Source organism: Grammomys surdaster, unplaced genomic scaffold, assembly GCF_004785775.1.
Source record: "Grammomys surdaster isolate TR1022 unplaced genomic scaffold, NIH_TR_1.0 125504, whole genome shotgun sequence".
Lineage (NCBI taxonomy): Eukaryota > Metazoa > Chordata > Mammalia > Rodentia > Muridae > Grammomys > Grammomys surdaster.
This window is the reverse complement of record NW_021620360.1, coordinates 780,533-799,753: the sequence shown is the minus strand read 5'-3', so window position 1 is coordinate 799,753 and position 19,221 is coordinate 780,533. Positions and strand designations below refer to the sequence as shown.

The window sequence follows — 19,221 nt, the reverse complement described above, 5'->3', positions numbered from 1 at the left end:
TTCTGTGAAGAGATACCATGACCAAGGCAACTCTTATAAAGGACAACATTTAATTGGGGCTGGCTTACAGGTTCATAGGTTCAGTCCATTATCATCAAGGCAGGAAGCATGGCAGCATCCAGGTAGGCATGGTGCTGGAGGAGCTGAGAGTTCTACATCTTGTTCCAAAGGGAACCAGAAGACTGTCTTCCAGGCAGCCAGGGGAAGGGTCTCAAAGCCCACCCTCATAGCGACACGTTCCTCCAACAAGGCTATACCTACTCCAACAAGACCACACTTCCTAATAGTGCCACTCCCTGGGCCAAACATATTCAAACCACCACAGTGTGTGTGTCAGTGTGTGCCACATTTGGGTGGGCACCCAAGGATGTGGCATTGGATACCGTGGAGATGGAGTCAGAGATGATTGTCAATCACCTTATGTGGATGCTGGAAATTGAGTCTGGTTCTCTGCAGGAAGAGCAATATGTGCCCTGTGGAAACATAAGGATCTGAGTTCAAATCTCAAGCACCCGTGTAAACAGCCAGGTTGGGCCACACCAGTGACTCGAGTCCTGGGGCGGTAGAGAGGGGAATCACTGGGGCTTGCTGGCTGCCAGCCTAGCGTTTGGCCTGCAGGGCATTCACTGCCCTTATGCTGTAAGCTGTACCACATACAACCAGGGAGAGTGAAGATGGAAGGAAAAGGTAAAAAAGAACCGAATGGAATGATAAGTGTGCATGAGGTGCCACAGTTAAATCCGTTACTTTGTGTGCTGAGTTAAGAAAAAAAAAATTAAAAAGTTTAATTAGGGGCTGGAGAGACGGCTTAACACTTACCTGCTCTTGCAGAGGACCCAGGTTCGGATCCCAGCATGCACATCAGGAGGCTCCCAACCATATGTGACTCCAGATTCAAGGGATCCATCGCTCTCAGCTAGCTTCTACAGGCACCTGCAGTTCATGATGCACATAAACTCACACAGGTACTCACGGGTGCAAGTGTGTGTGCGTGTGTGCACACACAGACTAAAGTTTGCTTTAAATTTTAAGTACAAACTCCTTCCTGCCCTCCAGGCAGCATGTCATCTCTTTCATCCTCTCTTCAGGGTAAAATGTCTTTGCTGTTTGTTTCCTCTGATCATCTGTGAATCTTTGCAGTCAGACAGAGCAGCAGTTACTAGTGTGTGGTGGTCATCCCGTTAGTCCCAGCTGGTCAAAGACCAGGCTCTGTATGGTACCCATGGCAGGAAATCCCGATTCCAACAGGCCTGTCACTGCCTGTCTCTGTAGCTTCCTTACATGGTACTCAATCAGGCACTGAGACCTGCAGGACCAGGGACTGTCCTAACTAATCCAGAACTCAGGAGGCTGACGCAAGAGGTTTGCCATGAGTTCTAGGCCAGTGTGGGCTACATAGTGAGTTCCAGAGCAGGGCAGGAGACAGATGAGACCTTGTCTCAGTAAAAGGGGCAGTGGGACTGGAGAGATGGTGCAGCAGTTTGGTGCACGTGCTGCTCTTGCAGAGGACTGGCGTTTGGTTCCCAGCACCCCCGACCAGCCATTCATACCACCTGGAACTCCTGCTCCCAGTGCACCCATCTGAACTCCTCAGTCACCCCGTCCAGCCATTCATAACCACCTGTAACTCCTGCTCCCAGTGCACCCATCTGAACTCCTCAGTCACCCTGTCCAGCCATTCATAACTACCTGGAACTCCTGCTCCCAGTGCACCCATCTGAACTCCTCAGTCACCCTGTCCAGCCATTCATAACTACCTGGAACTCCTGCCCCCAATGTACCCATCTGAACTCCTCAGTCACCCCAAGGTCCAGATACATACACAGACACATATGCAAACACATGCTTAAAAATAAGCCAGGCAGTGGTGGTGCAGCACTTGAGAGGCAGAGGCAGGCTCTTGAGTTCGAGGCCAGCCTTGTGTAAAGAGTGAGTTCCTGGACAGCCAGGGCTACACAGAGAGATCCTGTCTTGAAAAACCAAAATAAATATCTCTAAAAATAATAAAATGCGCCGGGCGGTGGTGGCGCACGCCTTTAATCCCAGCACTTGGGAGGCAGAGGCAGGCGGATTTCTGAGTTTGAGGCCAGCCTGGTCTACAGAGTGAGTTCCAGGACAGCCAGGGCTACACAGAGAAACCCTGTCTCGAAAAACCAAAAAAAAAAAATAAAAATAAAAAATAAAAAAAATAATAAAATGCAAGATAAAGGAAAAATGGTCAAAGGATCTGACATTCTGTAAAATGGGACAAAAGAATGAAGAGTAACAGTCAGGACTCACTCTCAGAGAAATGCACTCACACCACAGTGACCCAGCTCAGTCAGAATGCTAAGTAGCAATAGCAATAACGGAAATAACCTACCGGGGACAATGTGGGGAAATAAGAATGTAAATGACTGTAGCTATCATGGGAAGCAACATGGATGTTCCCCAAACCAGATATAACTACTCTCCGGCCCAGTTCCTGTCAAGGGACAGGGTAGGTCCCAAGAGGCGGCTCAGGACTGAGGTGCCTGCCATGCAAGCATGGAGACCTGAGTCCACATCTCCAGCGCTGCAAGGTGAGCGCACAGGTAGACATAGGGGGAGCGCCAGAGCTTGGGGAGCGCCAGAGCTTGCCGGAGCTTGCAGGAACTTGGCTGGAGCTTGGCCGGAGCTTGGCCGGAGCTTGCCGGAGCTTGCCGGAGCTTGCCAGAGCTTGCCGGAGCTTGCCGGAGCTTGCCGGAGCTTGCCGGAGCTTGCCGGAGCTTGCCGGCTAGCCAGAGAATCTGAATTAAGGAGCTCCAGGTTCAATGAAAGACACTGCCTCAGAAAATGAGGTATAGAGTCATTTAAGAAGACAGACCATGTCATGCCCACCTGTACGTGTGCACACGTGTCATGCCCACATGCACGTAATCCACTCCCCACGCACATACATAAAAAGTAGCATTCTGCCATGGAAAGGAATGTTTCAATTCCTGACAGACTGGATGGAACTTTATGTTAAATGAATAAACTCGGGTTGGAAAGGGGACGGCGTCATCGTGAGACTACTTCCTGCTGACTGGAGGCGTCGAGCTCACTGGGGCAGTTTGATCTTCGAAGTCAGGATATCTGATAACCCAGGCACAGAAAGACAAACGCTACGTGTTTTATTATACAAGATGCTTAGAGTTGACCATGGAAACACAGCAGATCACTAGATATTAAAGTCTTATCAGTCAGCTTTTTGTTATAATAAAATACTAGAAATACATAGAAAAAAAATAAGGTTGTTTCAGCATGGTTTGCGGAGTTTAGGAGCGTAATACTTGACAAAGAGCTTTCAGTGGCTGACAAGACGGCTCACCCACTGAGCTATAGGTTCCCTGTCTAAAATTTATTTAACTAAAAATTTCAAATTTTATTCTGAACACATTTTTTACCAAACATTTTTTTCTTTCCTCTGTGATTGTAGGACTTTGTTTTGTTTAGAGACTTTAGATAGATCAAACTGAGCACTCTAAATACTTAATTTTTTTAAAAAAATATTTATTTATGTATATAAGTAGCTGTCTTCTCTCACACCAGAAGAGGGCATCAGATCCCATTACAGATGGTTGTGAGCCACCATGTGGGTGCTGGGAATTGAACTCAGTACCTCTGGAAGAGCAATCAGTGCTCTTAACCACTGAGCAATCTCTCCAGCCCTAGATATATTTTTGTATTAAAAAAAAAAACCCAACCAAGGGGCTAGGGAGATGGCTTTGTGTTTGCCATGTGAGCATGAGAGCTGGAGCTGGGGTTCTTCTTTCTTTCACCTTCAACATCCCTTCTCTTTGTCCCTTTTAACCCCCAAACACTAGATAGGAGGGGGAAAAGGAGAGGAAAGGAAAGAGATCCCCGAATAAAGTCATGGGTTGCAAAGGGGTGACAATATTATTAGACCACTTCCTGCTGACCACTTCCTGCTGACTAGGGGCAGTGAGCTCCCTGGGGCGAGTTTGATCTTCTCAGCCAGGATATCTATTTCTTTTTCATGTTTCTTCTTTGTGAACAACTGCTTAACAAACAGAGACCAACAGCAACCAACAGCCCAACCTGCCCTCCGAAGAGTCCCCAGAATTCCGAGTGTCACACAATTGCAGAAACTGCAGTTGGCAGAGTTATACCCCTGCTAGAGCAGGAGGCATGGTCAGATGCCTCAAAGCAGCCCCATGTCCCTATACCTGGGACTAAAAACAAAAACACATTTGTATAAGAGTTCTGTGTTTTTAAGGAAACCAAAATGCCAAAATTCTCACTACATGAGCATGTCAGCCTACAGAGGCTAAACTCCAGAGGTAGACACGAGATTCCCCAGATCAAGCTGGCCAGCCATGTCAGTGGGCTTTGGGTTTGATTGAAGGCCTTGCCTTGCTTGAGTAGCCATCACTGTCTTTCTTGTAACTTAGTTTTGGTCTCTCTTATCCTGCTGCAGAGCAAGAGCAACTGGTTAGGTTTTTAATTTTTTTTTTTTTGACTTTGTCACTGTTGTGTTGGTAATGGGGTTGTGTGACATGTGTGTCATAGCATGTATGGAGAGGTCTGAGGACACTTCCATCTTTACATGGTGGAGTTCCAGGTCTTCAAAGAAGAGTTTGAAGAGGCCTTTTGGCTGTGGGCCCTTCCTGACTTCCTTGGCAGAGAGGAGATAGGTAGGGTCTGTCTTAGCCTCCATCCAATCCCACCAGGCCCTTTGGAGTGCCGGGGAGTCAGCAGCTGCAGCCTTCAGCTTGCCATGAGGCAGTAAACTCAGGTCACTGTTGGGCTTCAAAGTCAACCCTTTACCTACAGAACTACAGCACAAGCTGCTTCTGCTAGTGCGTTCACAGCCCCCGGGCTGTGTGGGTAGGTACCAGTTCGGAACACTGTGGAGCATGAAATTTTGCTGTTGGACACTGCTGGGTCTAACTGGTATTACAAAAGAGTATTGAATAATTGGACAGGAGCTAAAGGGTTAAGGACATTATTAAACCCTTTAAAACCTGTGATCGGTGATGTTTCCCACTCCTTTAAAGGGGCTGAGGATGGGCTGGTGGGGGGGGAAGATGTCTAAAACTTGTACAGGAGGGGCCCTGAGATGGTTCTTTCCATGGGGAAGAACTCTCACCACCACGCCTGATGACCTCATCCTCACATTCATCCCCAGGACCACACGTGGAAGGAGAGAACCAGCTCCCTAACGTTGTCCTCTGACCTCTGCACTCATTTATGCTATGCATGCACCTGCACAGACATACACACAAAACAAACGCTTTAAAAAAAACAAAACAAAACCGTGATGCTCCTACCCCCGCTACCTCTACTCCCCCCCCCCAAATAAACCTTGAGCTGGCAAAACGTCTCAATAGGGAAAGGGAATTACTACCAAGGCTAACGGTCTGATGAGATATGGGCAGTTAATTTCCTGTCAGCTTGTGGGGAAAAAGAAACCTAAGCCTGAGAATTGGAAAGTGAAACTTGAGAAGGCTGAGGGTGGGGGGGTGTCTGGGGGCGGGGCATCCTCACCAGCCCAGATCTCCTCTTACATAACAGTGCCCTATCTCAAGACCTTATTTTACTGTCTTCTTGCATTCTCAAAGAGTCAAGCTGTGGATGACAGCTGGCTGCAAGGTCCCAGAGGCTCCTCACATTACTCCCTTGAACCTTTGCCTAAAACTCTAGTGAGGGTGGGAGGCACGGCCCAGCAAGTGCTGGGTAAAGCATTAGTTTGACACATTGTTTCATTTTTCTCCTGTGCAGTCTGTCTTCAGTCCTCCCAGGCTAATGAGCGTCTAAACTCAAGCTCTCTCACCTCCTTTGTCATGCGTGTGCCAAAGATGAATTATCTTGACGTTGATTTTGGAGTGGGGACAGGACAGACAAGACCTCCACACAGGTCCCCTGGGGAGAGGAAAGTAGGAGGAGGAAGGCACATGCTCTTCAGTAACAAAGGGACAAAGGAGTCATTGTTTCTTTTACCAAGATCCGTCTTGCACATCAGCTTTCCAACCAGGCTTCTACAGAAATCCCCACTGCTCTTCCTTTGCCATTTGGCGGCTACTTAGGGGTGACTGCATGGAACTGCAGGCTCTCCAAACGTTTATGTATAATGGTTTCCCAAGTGAGTTCCCAAAGCCAGGGCTGTCTCTGTCCACATTAGAAGGGAATGGAGGAAATAAAGTGATAACTGTGCAATAATATTAAGAAGCCAGTGTGAGGAGCTGGAGGGGTGACTCGGTGGTTTAAGAACACTGGCTGCTTTTCTAGAGGACCTGAGTTCTATTCCCAGCACCTGCATGGAGGCTTACAACTATCTGTAGCTCCATTTCCAGGGGCTATAACGACCTCTTCTGGCCTCTGAGAGCATCATGCATGTAAGGGATGCACAGACATACATGTAAACAAAGTATGCACAGATGTAAGATTTACAGAAGGTTTTAAGAGGTGAATTTGAGAGAACTTGGGACGGGAGCTGCCATGGTGACTTGAGCAGAGACCCCAGCTTGTGGCCAAGCAAGGACATAAGCAGAACTGTATTGAGGGGACTGTTGACATTTTCCTGTTGGAAAATATAACTGAGATAACTATATCTCAGGGAGATAGCTATAGATAGCTGCCCTCCTAGAGTCCATTAGCTACCACTCCTCCCCTGCTTGCTGCCACTGACAGATACCTAAGAACCCTTAGTGCATATAAAAGAGAACCGTAAGCCAGGGGTAGTGGGACTTGGGGGATGCAGCCACCTAAGGTCATATCCAATGATTCACACACTGCCTTGAGTTACTCATTACTCATAGGCTGACCTTTTCTGAGTCGTTTTACTGTCCAAACTTGGAATTAGAACGTGGTGTGCTGTGTGAGAGGAGATTACCCTGAGTTCAGTTTCTGTTTCTTATAAACTGTCCTGGTAGGAAGAAGCCTGGGGGAGGGAGGACTCTATTCAGTTTATAATTCCAGGTTAGAGATATCAGGAAGCCAAGGAAGCAGGGATTTAGAATAGCCAGCCACGCCACACAGTGAGAAGCAGAGAGAATGCGTGCATACATATAGGCTCGTTTGCTCGCTCAACTGTCTTTCCACCCATAGAATGGAGGACTGCTGAGGGCATAGTAAGACAGCCTCCCACTGACATGTCCACCGTCCAATCCAATGTAGACTGTTCCTCATTGAGATTCTTCTTGTGTAATTCTAGGTCGTTCCTCATTGAGAGAGCTATCACGGCACTCGAAGTTCTGAGTGGACCGGAGAGCTTGTAGTCCCTGGAAGTAGCATGCTTGGGAAGATGGCAGGGAAGTGCAGTGTCCCCATCAGCAGTGGGATATTCTGCTGAGTACAGACTGTTGCCCAAGGGGGGAAGCTAACAGGAAGGAACTTTAAGAACAGCAGTATCCGATCCATCATCAGATAAAGCATAAATATGAAGGGAAGATAAAGATGCTAGCTTGCATATTGTACAGCTGGTAGGGTAGAAAAACCCCACAGAGTTCAAGTCCACACAGGGCTAGAGAGCTTATCCTGGGATCCAAAACCATGGACACCTTGGGAAGACAGATACAGATAGTGGGAGGTCAGGGATACGAAGCGTAGATGTTTTAAAAGTTTGACCCTTAAAGAAGAAAAAATATCTATAATTCAGCATTAGCAACAGCCCCATACAAGGAATTTTGGTATCCCTAAGTATCCCCTTCTGATCTATTAAAATTATGGGGAAACTTTTATTCAGGCTTATGGGCAACCCCGGTGGCGTGTCTACAGGATGTGAGAGTGGTCGTGGGTGCTGCGGGGGAGGTCACCCCACGCATCCCTTCACTGTGTTGTGGTGAACTTTAAATGCCAGTTTGACACAACCCAGAACTTCGGGGGGAACAGAATCTCAACTGAGGAGTTACCTGCATCAGTTTGACCAGCGGGCACGTCTCTGGGGGATTTTCTTGATTCATGGGGAATTTTCTTGATTGATGGGGAGTTTTCTTGATTGATGGTGCTATCTTAGGCAGCACCACGCCCCTAGGCAGGAGGTCCCAGGCTGTATAAGAAAGGTAGCTGGGCATGAGCCATGCCTGCCAGTCAGCAAGCATCTTTCATGGTCCTTGCCCTGCCGAACTGCTCTGGGTCTGAAGTGAGCTCCTTTGTCATTTGTGTGGAATGACAAGCAGGCAGCGTGGACACATTCATTTCTCTTGACTGTCTCAGGCTCCACCACCGTGGCTTCCCTCCGTGATGGACTGACTGTAACCTGGAACTGTAAGCCAGATAGACTTTCCCATCCCTACTTTGTCTTTGGGCTGAGGTGTGTTTTATCTCAGCAATAGAAAAGGAAAGTAGAACACATTGCTAGGGTGATTTGCAGCAACATGAGGGAAAATCCATCCTATGAGACCTCTTAGATAGTGGATCTTGAATCTGCATAGCTAATGTGGTAGGCCATAGACGAGGCAAGGTCTTAGAGTGCACAGTAATCAAAGAGTAATTAGGAATCAAAAAGTGTGGTGGTTAAGCTGTTCCCATCAGTGCACACTCTGGCTTTGTCACATGACTCTGCCTCATGTCACATGACTCCAATGCAACCTTGGTTCTGAACACCACCCCACGCTACATACCAAGGAACAATGCCCAGAGTTCCTCAGCTCAGATTTGAAGCCACCGCACTTTAGGAATTGCAGTGTATTACTGTACACGGAGTTTTGTACTCTCATGGAGATAGGGTTCTAATTGCAGAAAATACAGTATTGTCCTCAGTGTGTAAGCATGTTGGATTACATTATGTTAGGGTGATTTTAAAGGAAGGATAACTCAGCAATTCAGAGCACCTACTGCTCTTGGAGAGGGCGTGGGTTCAGCTCCATCACTCACATGCTGGCTCACAGCTGTAACTCCAGGTCCTGGGATCTGATGCTTCTTCTGGCCTCCCGTGACACCGAACACACACATGGTACACAGATACACATGCAAGCAAGCACTCCCACAAAATAGTAAAAATCTTTTGAAACTTGGTATTTGAGTTGCTGACTTAAGTCTGACAAAAACAAACTGCTCCAGCTGGGGATTTAGTCGATTAGAACACATGAAGCCCTGAATTTTGTGATCAGCACTGCGTAAAGCTTGCATTATGGCACATCCTTAGCTACCGAGCAAATGTGAGGCCAGCCTGGGGTACATGAGAGACTCTGTTTCAAAAAATAGACACCAAAACAAAAACAACAAGTGAAAAAATGAACATAGTTGTTCATTTTGTTAACAAAGTTGTTAAGTGACTTTGGGCTTGGGATTAGGGCCTGTTTTTTGAATGGCCTTACATATACTTCTGTCATTTTGTCCCATGCATTTATACAAAGTATCATTCTCAGTACTGATGACTATAAAATCAAATTATCAGTAACTATGAAAAACATCAAAGATGTTCCTTCAGGATCAAATACTTGGCCAACATTTAATCATCCCCCACTCCTCCCATGTCTGTTTTTAGAGAGTTTCTCATGTAGCTCAGTAGCTGAGGCTGGCCTTGAACCCACTTTGTAAATAAGGATGAGTTTGAACCTCTGATCCTTATGTCTCTACTTCTCAAGCGCTGGGATTGCAGGCATGCAACACCACATCTGACTAAGTTTAAATTTCTTTAAAATGAGCATTCCATATAGAAATTTGCTTTAATGTAATAACTTGTGAAAAATTATATATGTATATCAAATAATACTTTTTGTTTGTTTGTTTGGTTTGTTTTTCAAGACAGTTTCTCCGTGCTGCCCTGGCTGTCATGGAACTCACACTGGAGACCAGGCTATGTTGCCTTGGGTGTCCTGGAACTCACACTGGAGACCAGGCTGTCCTCGAACTCAGAGATCCATCTGCCTCTGTCCCACAAGTGCTCGGATTAAAGGTATGTGCCACCACCACAGCACAAATAATTTGTTTTGAAATAAATTGTTTTATTATCTGTGTTTGATTTGTATATCTGCTTTATACTCCCCAAAGCCTAAGGCCATGTGAAGATATCTTGGCAGGAAAGAAGTCATAAGTAGAAAGTTTTAGAAGCCTTGATCTGATGGATTAGTTTATATTCCATATCCATGATACTTTCCTGTCCCATGGGAAACTGCAGACGAAGGCAAGTCTCTGCTGGGAATCGGGAATGAGGGAGGTAGCACTTTATGTACAATCCCACGGTCCAGACTGGACTGTGTTTACCTGGGAGATGCTGATCCAACAAGGGCTGAAAGAATTGCCATAGCACCAGGCATGGTGGCTCACTCATTTTATCCCCAGCACTCAAGAGGCTGAGGCAGGCAGATCTCTCCGAGTTTGAGGCCAGCCTGGTCTACACAGTGAGCTCCTAGCCAGCCAAAGCTACATAGTGAAACTCTATCTGAAAAGACCAAAAATTGGGGCTGGAGAGATGTCTTAGTGGTTAAGAGCATTCACTGACTGCTTCCAGAGGTCCTGAGTTCAATTCCCAGCACCTACATAGTGGCTCACAACCATCTGTAATGGGATGTAATGCGCTCTTCTGTTGTGTCTGAAGACAGCTACAGTGTGTACAAATACATAAACTAAATCAATTGCACGGGCCTTTGTTTACAGCAGTGATGCACTGGTGGGCATAGCTCACATGGACCAGAATCACTGTGGATCTGACTGGTTTGAACCGCCATGCTAACCAAGTATGCAAGCCCTCTGAAGGAGGGAGGTACAGGAAGAACCTTCAAGGCCCAGTTAGAGGACTAAGAAATACATAGCTGGATTCACACAGGCTGGGGCGCCAAGAGAGAAATGACAGAAACCTTGAGGAGTGCGGAGATCTGAGGGCTGGAGGGAGGTGAGGTGGAGCTCACTCTCGTGTTGCCACACTACACCCGTGTGTGACTGGCGGGCCCCAGGTTGAATTGTTACTCCTCACAAGTGTCACAGTTGGTGGAATTCTTTTTTAGAAGGTGAGGAGAAGCAGCCATGTTGGAAGAGGCATATCACTGGGGGTGGGCTTTAAGGTTTAAAAAGCCTGCTGAGCCTTTTTTTTATTGGATATTTTATTTATTAACAATACAGATGTCATCCCCTCTTCTCATTTCCCCTCCCTAGAACCCCTATCCTATACCCCCTCTTCCTTTATGCTTTTATACCATTTTGATTACATGCATGTATTAAGGTCAGTTCTAGGTTGAGGAACTAGCAATACAATAGATGCAAATAGTCAAGGAACAAGCAAGACAGTAAACACAAATAGTCAAAGAAAAAGCAAGGCATTAAACTCAATTCTGTGAACACTCCCGTGATCACTGTTTCTAAAGGTTTATCAGGATGAACAAAGTATCTGGGCCTATTTCCCTGTCCTAGCTCAAAGACATTTTCATGTCTGAAGCCTACTTCTTTGTTCTAGCCTAAAATTTAGATTCTTGTCTGAAATTACTTCTTTGTTGTCTGCTGAGTCATTTTTTTTAAAGATTTATTTTATTTATATGAGTACACTGTAGCTGTCTTCAGTCACACTGGAGGAGGGCATCAGATCCCATTACAGATGGTTGTGAGCCACCATGTGATTGCTGGGAATTGAACTCAGGATCTCTGGAAGAGTAGTCAGTGCTCTTAACCGCTGAGCCATCTCTCCAACCCCTACTGCGCCATTTTTATTCATCATTCTCTGTCTCCTGGTTGTGGATCAAGATACAAGTGGCCAGCTACTGCTCCAGCACCGTGCCTGACAGACTGCTGCCATGTTCCCTGCCATGGACTCTAAGCCCCCAACGAACTCTTCTATACGTTGCCTTGGTCATGGTGTCTTATCACAGCAAGGAGAAAAATAACCAAGACAGATGTTTAACACCAAACAACAGAAACTGCTGTGAGGCTGTGAGTAGTTCACAGCTACCATCAGAACATTTACAAAGACAAATATCATTTGTCCAGTCCGCAGACCTCTTATTTTTTAAAAAGATTTAATTTTATGTGTGTTGGTGCTTTATCTGCATTCGTGTCTGTGTGAGACATGGACCGTTTGTGTAACAGTGAGCTGCAATATTGGTGCTGGGAATTGAACTCAGGACCTCTGGAAAAGCAGTGCTCTTAACCATTGAGCCATCTCTCCAGCCATTTTTATTTTGTTTTAAAACGATGACCATAGGATGGATGGTGGGCTCACAGCATGTTCTTCCTACAATAACAAAAGCACACCACACACCCAGCTTACAAACATCTGCCCAGTGTCACTACCACTGCACAACCATGTTGCATTACCTTGCTGAAAACTGCATATTCATTCAGAACAGATAAAAACAGCAGGAAACCAGCCAAGAATCAGATTATAATTTTCTGTTATAAAATCAGGTGTCCAGATAGGCAAGGAAGGGCTGGGCTTGTCAGTTCTTCAAATGTCCTCACAGGGGAAAGCAACATCCTCAGAGAGTTAGAACTTGTCACTCAGCCCCACGAGGCAACTGTCTGAAGCAATAGAACAAGATTCATGAACAGTCAATATAAAGATGCCCAGTCATTCAAATGACTAAATTTGGAAGGCCCTGGGACCCAGTGTTCTCCCCTTTGCCTCAGGTCCAATCCCAGGCCCCCAGGGATTTTTGTACCTTTACATGCCTTCTGAGGCCAGTCAGATATGGTAAGCCTTTCAGCCTGCAGTAGAAGAAATAACAAGACATACTCAGGAGACAGAGAGGACGAGGGAAGAGAGAATTATGGGCCGGCTGAACTCCCTGTGAGCTCCAGCTCCATCCCAAGGGCCTCAGGGACAAGGGTGCCCCCTGTCCCTCCTCCCAACACTCACACTTACCTGAAACATGAGCATAGCTTCCTTCTTCACCTGTGAGAAGAAAAGCTGTGAGAGACCCGGGAAACACCAGCCCTGGGAAGTGACCAGAACTGACAGCAGAGACTAGGCAATTCGGGGTGTGGATCTGTTTCCCATTAATAAGTTGAGCACACTTCAAAGAGGCCGAGAAAAAACTCAGACACTGCCCTTTCCTACCTGTGTTTCTCCTCTTCTTCACCACAAAAGCCTCCACAGCTCCGATGATGGTCACAGCTCCAAGGACAACCAGAACAGCAGTGATCACCATGTTAGAGTCAGTGGAGGGAGGAGGCTCTGGGAAGGACAGGGACAGGAAATGAAGGTGAGGGTCATGACCACAGCTCTCAGCCCTGACCAGCTCAGGGTCTGCAGAAGGTTTCAACTTTCCCTGACCCCCAGCTCTGCACCAACACCCTCCTTACCCCATCTCAGGATGAGAGGCTCAGACAGCCCCTCATGTTCCACATGGCATGTGTAATTCTCCTTCCCAAGAGGCACCACCACAGATGCCCACTTCTGGAAGGTTCCATCCCCCGAAGGCCTGGTCTCCACAAACTCCATGTCCTGGCTCAGGTCCTCCCCATTCAACTGCCAGGTCAGGGTGATGTCAGCAGGGTAGAAGCCCAAAGCCCAGCACCTCAGGGTGACATCACCTTCGGGTCTGGGATGATGGGTCACATGTGTCTTTGGGGGGTCTGAGGGAGAGAGTTGAAAGGATGAAGCATCTTGCTTTCTTCTGGGGATTCAGCAGTGTTCATGGGACCATCCTGGGATGTAGAGGAGAACTGGGGTGTGATTAGGGTGTCCATGATCTACACCCCAGCTATTGCACGTGCACTGGGAGGTCAGTTCTTTGGGACTCTTTGGGATATGAGTGTGACAATATGGGGCAGGAGGCTCCAGGTCTCTGCAGACTCGGGGGAAGGGCTTCTGGTCCCCATCTGACTGAGAAAAGCTGGAGTCTGACTCTAGAGACCCTGAGTAGGGCTTAGAGGGAGGCCTGAGAAAAAGCTCCCCATGGGTTCAGGGCCATAGTCAAGGCTGATCTGCTTGTGTTAAGGATTAGTCTCCCTACAGGGGAAAAGCAGCCTTGGGAGTCTCCCTCCTCTTAAGCGCTGCGCCTGTTGGACAGCATTCTGCCCCTGAGTTCTATATACCCCAAGCCTTTCCCCCAAACCCCATAGGAAAACTGAGAGGTCTCCAGGGTACCTGAGCGCAGCAGCTTCTCCTTTCCCAGCTCCAGGTATATCCGGAGCCACCTCACACAAGAACCTTGCAGGTATGCCCTCTGGTGGTGGGCCTCACCAATCTCCTCTGATTTGCGCTTAGAGATCTGTGAGACCAAGTCAGTCGCGGTCCAGGAGCGCAGGTCCTCGTTCAGGGCGATGTAATCGCGGCCATCGTAGGCCTCCTGACAATACCCGCGGAGCAGGCGCCCATCGGGCCCCATGTAGCAACCATACATCCACTGCAGCGTGTGAGGCTCTGGAAGGGATACGCTGATCAGCTCCCCCTACGTCCACCTTGCCCGCTGTCAGTGGCTATCCCAGAACTTTCAAAAACAAAAGTGCAACTGAAACCTGAGCAGAACTCTGCCAGGGCTTTCTTGTCTGAGGTTTTGGGAAGGTGTTTGGATGAAACTTCGACCCAGCGGATGAAGATGACCCAGGCCCGTCTCAGGGGACATGGAGGGATGGTGTCTGTGATCCCGACCACAGTCACTCACCGTTGTCACTCTGGTTGTAGTAGCGGCGCAGGGTCCTCAGGTTCTCTTTGAAGTTCCTCCCCATGTTCCTGGCTTTCTGTGTCTCCTCCTCCCAATACTCCGGCCCCTCCTGCTCCACCCACGGCGCGCGCGGCTCCATCCTCGGATTCTCTGCATCGCTGTCGTAGCGCACGAACTGCGTATCGTCCACGTAGCCGACGACTATGAACCGGGGCTCCCCGAGGCCGGGCCGGGACACGGCGGTGTGGAAATACCGCAGCGAGTGTGAGCCTGGGGGCGGCGCACGGTGAGATCCCGACCTCCTCCAGGCTCAGGGTCCCAGGTGAAGGCAGGGAAGGAACTAGGACAGGGCGGCGGAACTTGGAGTGCTGCACCCCTGCCACCACCACCCTCCCTCCACTATTCCTCGCAGAGTCTTTTTCGCTCGGGACCCCTCCCCCCTCTTACCTGTCTGAGTCAGTTTCCTGGCGCTGACCAGCAGCAGGAGCAAGTAGGTTGAATATAGTAATAGCAACATTCTCACCCCTGGGTCTGTGAAGAGCCTGAATGTGGATTGTGTTTCTGTTGACTGGGTACTTTAGAACCTGTGCGTCTCTGATTGGCTTCTTTAGAAACTAGGCGTCCAACAGGAATGAGAGTTGAGACTGCATCATTTGTTTCTTTATGAAAGAGAAAGCAGTAGGAGCCATGTGTATGACCTGCTTTAACCGAACTGTCTTCTCTGGCACTTAAAGTTCTTGGGCACACTGTTTCTCCAAGTCTTGTTGCAGAGTCTGTGTAAGCTTCGGCTTAATTAATTAGTTAATTAATCAGCTTTACATCCTGACCACAGTTTCCCCTTCCTCCTCTTTTCCCAGTCCTTCCCCTACCCCACCCACTCCCCCATTTCTCTTCAAAAAAGGAGGGCTTCCCAGTGGGTATCAGCCAGCCCTGGCATATCAAGTTGTAGTTATTCTATAAATTATGTTTGCATGCGTGTCTGTGTGTGGATAGATGAGTGCAGGGCCTGAGGAGGACCAAACAGCGGGTCAGATTCCCTGGAGCTGGAGTTTCAGTGGCTGTGAGCTGCCTCATGATTGCTGGGAACTGACCTCAGGTTCTTTGCATGATGTAGGTATGCTCTCTTAACCCCTGAGCCATCTCTCCAGTCCACAGAAGGATTCTGTTTAGTACTCAGTTCTGTGTAAACATACAACACTGTAACTTTACAAATGGTAGTTATTAGATGGTTGGTTATAATGTAACTCCACCATGGAACGCTTCTATCTCAATATGCTAAAATCACCGGATCATCAGAAAGGTAAATACGGTATATATTCACTTATATGTGGACATTAGCCATTAAATAAATGGTAGCCAAGCTACAGTCTTTAGACCCAGAGAGGTCAGGCATAGAGGGAGGGACACGAGGATCTCCCAGGAAGGGAAAGTAGGATAGACTGGACTGGAGCCGGGGAGGGGGTTGCACAGGAGCAAGATGATCAGGTTGGGGGGAGGGCAGGATGATCAGGTGGGGGGGGAAGGGCAGGATGATTAGGTGGGAGGAGAGGGGAGAAGAGATTGAGGAACAGAGTGTGGGGAGAGACAGCTAGAATTGAGGGGCAGAAGGGAAACCTAATGTAGTGGGAACTTCCTAAACTATGAAGTCTTTAAATAATGAGGGAGACGGAGCCCCAACTGGCCAGTTCTTGCCACCAAATGAAGCTTCAAGTACCAGAACTGGGTTACATCCAATTGAATTATTGACCAAAAGGGTCTTAGGAAAATCCTCAAAGAATCCAGGCTGTTGCCTCTCCAGAAATTGACAGCAGGGCCCCATTTCTGAAGACAAACCCTCTTCTGGCCTGCAGGCATACATGGAAGCAGAACACTGTATACATAAAAAATAAATGAATCTTTAAAAAAAAATCTTTGACCTGATAAGTTCTTACTCAATTTTGAGATGTTTGAAATAAACCATGCCCATAGCCAAGAAGGCTCGCATGTCATTTGTGTGTCCCCTTTTTCTAGCTGGGGACAAATCAAGGACCTCACAAATGATGGGCAAGTGCTGTATACCTGAGGTTCAGTGCTCTGTGTGAACTTGGCACTCATGACTTCTCGGCTTCACTGCAAGACTGAAGAAGGCAGGTCCCTGATGGGAGAGTTGGGGTGAGGGAGGCAGCATTTGACGCACACCTCAGTGGCCCAAACTGGATTGTTTACAGCTCCTGTGCAAATCTGATCCAACAAGGGCCATAAGAACTGCATGTGGCTCTGGTCACACTGCAGAATGCACTAATGTGTGTTAGCTGCAGTGGATGTGGGAGGCACCGGAAACCTGGGTGGTTTGTGTCTCCCTGGTAACCAAATACAAGGGCTCTTAAAGCTCACTGAAGCAGGTGCCTTGGAGAGACATTCAGGACCCAGTTAGGGGAGCTAGGAAACACAGGGCTGGATCCGAGCAGAGCAGCAGTGCCAGGACACAAGACCCTAACCGTTGATGGTGGCAAGTTTATGAAGGGTCTAAGGTTCAGTAGCAACTCTTACAAATGGTGTGTCAAGAGTCTCCCGGCCAGAAGAGGGTAGTGGCAGGGGCACAGAGTGGTATTCTAGTGACAGCTTTAAAGTCTGAGCATCTCAGGGCTTTCTGGCTCTCTGACCTATACTGAAATGCTGATGATAAGTTCTAAAAAGTCCTAAAAACTTCTGAGGGTAAAAGACTGCAGGTTTGGGTGAGTTACACCTGTAGCCTAACAGAGGCGGATTAGGCAGTGTGGCCTTTGTTCTATCTCAGTAGGACAGCTGGGCTCTAACTTATGCCTGCTAGTCTGAGGTCACAGGAAGAAAAGACAGGTAGAGAAGTTATTATAAATTTTATTCCTAAGTGTAAAAAGTTTCCTATGAAAGCTATCTAAGGGGGAAAACAGAAAGGTCCTAAGTGGGAAAAAGCAAAAAATTCTAATAAGGGAAAAATTCTAAGGGAAAAAATTCTAGACAGGGGAAAAGGAAGGGAAGGGACGAACAACCCTCTCTTTGTCTTCAGTACTTATACATCTTTCAGAATACCTGATCACATGTTACAAAGTTCGTCACAAGTTCACACCAAAAATCAAATCATAAATTGAAATAGAAGTTTACAACAGAGAATGTTTACATGCATATCCACTAGGAGTAATTATCTGGCTAAACATCCATCACCTGTCTAGCTCCACAGGTTCACTGAAGGTTTAAAACTATAAGTTATTATCGAAGTTTTGTATAGATAAGCCCAGGCAATATTTTATTTTCTGTCCTAGCACCTAGAATAAATCATTAGTTCCCTTTTTATGACCTTAGGTTAATTGTTTTACAACTTCTTGGAATGTGCTCTGATTAGGAAAAAGTCTGGTTACAATCTAAGAGCAATTAACTGATGACACTTGGGAGACTGGCAGAGATCTCTTTGCAGTTTTGACTATCAGAAAGGGACCTAATAGCAGTCCCACTATAAAAGAGCTTAATAATCATTGATATAATTTTAGGAACTCTTACAGAATCATCATTAAGACTTAAGAAGGCATCTGTTTGTCTATATAGCATCACCACAAGACAGTACATCTTCATGGATCTGCAGAGATCTGCTCCAAAGGGGTGTGCTACTGCTTAGTGATTGTTATGTTTGTTTAATAATAATTAATAATAATAATAATGATAGGAAAAGCATGTTAATAGCAGGAATCTTTCCTAAAAATGAGTCCCTTACAGCCTTGCTGAAAAAGGTCGCACCTGTCACAGATTATATAATAATCCAAGGCAAGCCATTTCAGGATGATCAGCTGCTAATTATTAGCTTGTCCATTATGACTCCTGACAATGGTGGAACACAGAAAGTGAAAGGGATCCCCCTGGGACTGTCTACATTTACATCCTGAGGACCTGATTGAGTGTGACAGGGACACTGTGGGAGGATAGGAGCAATTTTATCTTCTATAGTATAAAGACCCACTTATTCTCCATATTGGAGAACCTGCAAGTGTATGGTGCCAATAGGGTAGCAGATAAACACTGCTAATCATTTGTTTGGTCTGCATTAAGCAGCCCAGACCAGAGGTTCCTGCAGCAGGACATGGTTCACAACCACAAACTGACTAGAGCCAGCCCTGTGGTGGGACTCAGCTCTGGAATGCCTCACTCTCCTGGTTGGTGGAGATGAACCCTAAGGCAGCTTTTAGGGCATGCATCTGTTGTTGCGTCCTAGGATGTGATCCCGAGAACCACACTCTGTAGAAATCAGAAAGAGAATTCACAGAAAGTGGTTGAGGCCCAGAGCTCACCCTCCAGCCTTCAAGGACTCCCTAAAACAGGAAGGATTTGTTTTGTCAGTATGTGTAACTAATTGTCACCATGAAAGCCTTTTCAGTGAGGAGCAAACTGCCACCTGGTGGCCACCCTGAGAAACAGTTGTCTTGCCTGGCTCTGCAGAGTGTTGGGATTTCTCTGTTCAAAGTTCATGGTTGTGTCGTGAATTGTTAATCTTTTATTCTATTGCTTTATTTTATTAAGAAATGCTAATTCTATCTGTCTGTCTGTCTGTTTGTCTGTCTGTCTGTCTGTGTATGCATGTATGTATGTATGTATGTATATATCTGTCTATCTAGGTATGTATGTATGTATGTATGTATGTATCTATCTATCTATCCATCTATCATCTATCTATCTATCTATCTATCTATCTATCTATCTATCTATCTATCTATCT

The 19,221-nt window shown here is 46.9% G+C and overlaps 1 protein-coding gene and 1 long non-coding RNA gene across 2 annotated transcripts in view; one reads left to right on the top strand and one right to left on the bottom strand.

The window, feature by feature from the left end:
- The window catches only part of LOC114638102, a 29,982-nt gene extending 19,790 nt beyond the window's left edge, over positions 1–10,192 (top strand). Inside the window, exons 2-3 of the long non-coding RNA XR_003713823.1 lie at positions 832–965; positions 9,712–10,192. This is a non-coding gene — a long non-coding RNA (uncharacterized LOC114638102). The remainder of the gene's footprint in view (positions 1–831; positions 966–9,711) is intronic.
- Positions 10,193–12,046: 1,854 nt separating this feature from the next.
- Positions 12,047–15,681, bottom strand: LOC114638098 (H-2 class I histocompatibility antigen, D-37 alpha chain-like). Its single transcript, XM_028786463.1, has 9 exons — positions 15,593–15,681; positions 14,949–15,160; positions 14,502–14,771; positions 13,985–14,260; positions 13,198–13,470; positions 12,953–13,069; positions 12,758–12,787; positions 12,555–12,600; positions 12,047–12,414 (listed from the first exon to the last, which is right to left on the bottom strand). Exons 2-8 carry the CDS (start codon positions 15,016–15,018, stop codon positions 12,596–12,598), a joined length of 1,041 nt encoding a protein of 346 aa, XP_028642296.1. The 5' UTR covers positions 15,019–15,160; positions 15,593–15,681; the 3' UTR covers positions 12,047–12,414; positions 12,555–12,595.
- Between the last annotated feature and the right edge of the window lie 3,540 nt (positions 15,682–19,221).